Raw genomic sequence first — 2,918 nt, forward strand, 5'->3', positions numbered from 1 at the left:
CAGCCACTCCTCAGAAGGAAGGTTGAACAATCTACTTCCATAGGGATATTGCCTCAGAAACCCAAGGAGGGGTTGCTATGAATCAGGTCTGACTCAATAGCACGTAACAACAAACAACGACAACGTGTGGGTGTGTGTGTGTATAAATAATGTAACACTCATATATGCAGAATTGACCAATGTTAGTATGTTGTCAAGAAAATGAAACCATGCTGCCATTATGAAGTTGATTTTGACTCAGTGATCCTTTGGCCTAGGGTAGAACTGCCTCATAGTGTTTCCAGGCTATAAATCTTTATGGAAGCAGGCTGCCTCATCTTTCTTCTGAGGAGTAGCTGGGAGGTTTGAACTGCCAACCTTTGGGTTAGCAGCCAAGCTCTTAACCACTGTACCACCAGGGTTCCTTTTTTTTGTTTCAGGAGTTGAATTTGGATTTTTCAAATAGAACTCTTAGGTCAATTCAGTGATCTCTAGAGTCATGCATTTGGGTGCTCACATTTAAGTCTTTATATTATATGTTATAATCCCAGCTTGGTTTGTGTGTGTGTTTCTTTCCTCTTCTGTTGAGGTTTTCACATGGAAGGCTTAGTTCAGATAAGCAAATATTTACTGAGCACCTACTATGTGTCAGGGACATCTTAATGTTACTGGGTGTACAAAGCACAATCCCTGCCTTCAAGGACCTTAGCAAACAAAAAACCAAAACCAAAACAAAAAACCATTGCCATTGAGTCAGGTCCAACTCATAGTTGACCCTCCTTGGGTTTCTGAGGTGGTATCACTACAGAAGCAGATTGCCCAGTCTTCATTCCGAGGAGTGGCTGGTGGGTCTGAAGAGCCAGCCTTCTGGTTAGTGTCAAGTACCTTAGGCACTATGCCACCAGAGCTCCCAAGGACCTTACAGTCCTGTGCAAAACTCTAGGAGTGGACAGTATGATAGAATATCCCCACAGATGGGCCTTGCAGTGAGCATCTAACCAGGTGCTGCTGACTAGAGGAGGGAGGGGAGGGGAACCTCATGTAATTGAGAAGGACCTTTAAACGCTTGGGTGAATCTTACTGTGAGGTTTGCTAAAATGGATTTTATGTGCTTCCTTTGAAGGCATCACGTTGGGTGGTTTCCATTTAGACAGAGGCTGGTTCAGAACTTCGCGAATGATGGGCCTCCTTACGAAGCTGTAAACCAGGACCCCAACAATAACCTTCAGGTACAGAGCTTGGGCGAGCCTGATGTGAAATGCCAGGCTCTCAAATCCTTAACCTGTAGGTTTCCAGCCTCGTGGTTTACCATTTCATTAGGCTAAGTATTTCATGATACTGTTTTTTAAGTTTATTCTTAGAGCAGTAGTTATTTGACTGACACTGAATGTGCTGTAAAACCCATCATCCATTTTTATCATGCAGCAATTTGCATCTTGGCACATATAAATAATGATTTTAAAACCCACTATATTGAGTGCTCAATGTCCTGGGACTATGTATTCTACCACGGAAGCTGCTAGTGGGTAGTTACTCTAACGATTAGAAGCATGTCCATTTACTCAATAGGTTTTCCAGAAGATAACATGCAGATAGTGTATTTTTATAAAGCAGATTAATGCATGGTCCTGAAGAAAATTACTTTATGTCTGTATACTGTAAAATCCTTTTACAGTATTTGTTTTTAGATTCCTGGGTTCCCCTTTGAGGGTTTCTTAATTTGGAGCACTGCTCCAAATATGGGTAGAAAAATACCCATATTTAATGAGTGGTTAACTTAATTATTAGTTTTGTAATAATTGAAGATCTAGTTGCTTTGGTTTGCTTTATTATTTGCTACAAGCAGTGTTTCAGAACTACAGAAACGTCACCAGCACAGTGACAGAAAGCCCACCCAGCCTAGACCATCACTCTCTAGGGTCCCACGTGCCTGGCTGCTTTGCAGAGACCAAGGATTTAATTTGCCCTTTCCTAACACGTTATCTGTTCTCCTCATGACCCTAATTGTTTCTCATTGTGTTTCATTAACTGTAGGAAGATGGCTCTGATCCTGAAACTGAAGACCCCAACCACCTCCCTCCAGACAGAGATGTACTCGATGAAGGGCAGGCCAGCCCTTCCTTTATGAGCACAGCCTGGCTCGTCTTCAAGACTTTCTTTGCGTCTCTCCTTCCAGAAGGCCCCCCAGCCATAGCAAACTGATGGCGCGTGCTCTCTGGCTGCCAGAGCTTTGACAGGAGTAGACTGGATCTTCTGACTCCGGTTTGATTTCCTCACCTGGACACGGCAAGGACACAGAATTGTTAAAAGACCCGACAAGGATGATGCTGTGCTTTTGCGACAGAGCAGAAGCAGATAGCAAGACGTGAAGCTGATACAAGTTGATGAGCAAAACATGCACAGGGCTTCCCATGTCTTTCTTCTGAAGAGCTTTAATATGTACTGTCTGTAGTTTCATAGGCACTGTAAGTAGAAGGCATTAGTGTCGCATGTTTATGCCTGAGGAACTTTTCTAGATGTGTGAGTCTGCATGTGTGTTTGTACATAGATGTCATAGATGCAGAAGCGGTTCTGCTGGTACGATTTGATTCCTGTTGGAATGTTTAAATTACACTAAGTGTACTACTTTATATAATCAAATGAAATGCTAGACATGTTTTAGCAGGACTTTTCTAGGAAAGACTTACATATAATTGCTTTTCAAAATGCAGTGCTTTACTTTAAACCGGGGGAACTGGGCAGAGGTGCAAGCCTTTGCTGGGCTTCCTGTTCAATAAAGTTTTACTATGAATGGCCCTGGTTGTCTCAGCAGCTTCCTCCATGTCCATTGTCGCTGGTTGCTGATTTTTAAGTGACCTGAATTGTGCATCTATTTATAAAAGAACTGTTTGTACCATTGAAAAATGATAAGGTAGGCCAAAGAAATTTTAATTTACAAA

General features: G+C 42.3%; 1 protein-coding gene across 1 annotated transcript in view; it reads left to right on the plus strand.

Moving 5' to 3' along the window:
• The window catches only part of HERPUD1 (homocysteine inducible ER protein with ubiquitin like domain 1), a 10,032-nt gene extending 7,851 nt beyond the window's left edge, over positions 1-2,181 (plus strand). Inside the window, exons 7-8 of the mRNA XM_007947343.2 lie at positions 1,103-1,208; positions 2,014-2,181. Coding sequence (XP_007945534.1) covers positions 1,103-1,208; positions 2,014-2,181 — 274 coding nt within the window. The remainder of the gene's footprint in view (positions 1-1,102; positions 1,209-2,013) is intronic.
• The last annotated feature ends 737 nt before the right edge of the window (positions 2,182-2,918 follow it).

Source organism: Orycteropus afer, unplaced genomic scaffold, assembly GCF_000298275.1.
Source record: "Orycteropus afer afer isolate SDZICR_OR568_19922 unplaced genomic scaffold, OryAfe1.0 scaffold00009, whole genome shotgun sequence".
Classification (NCBI taxonomy): domain Eukaryota; kingdom Metazoa; phylum Chordata; class Mammalia; order Tubulidentata; family Orycteropodidae; genus Orycteropus; species Orycteropus afer.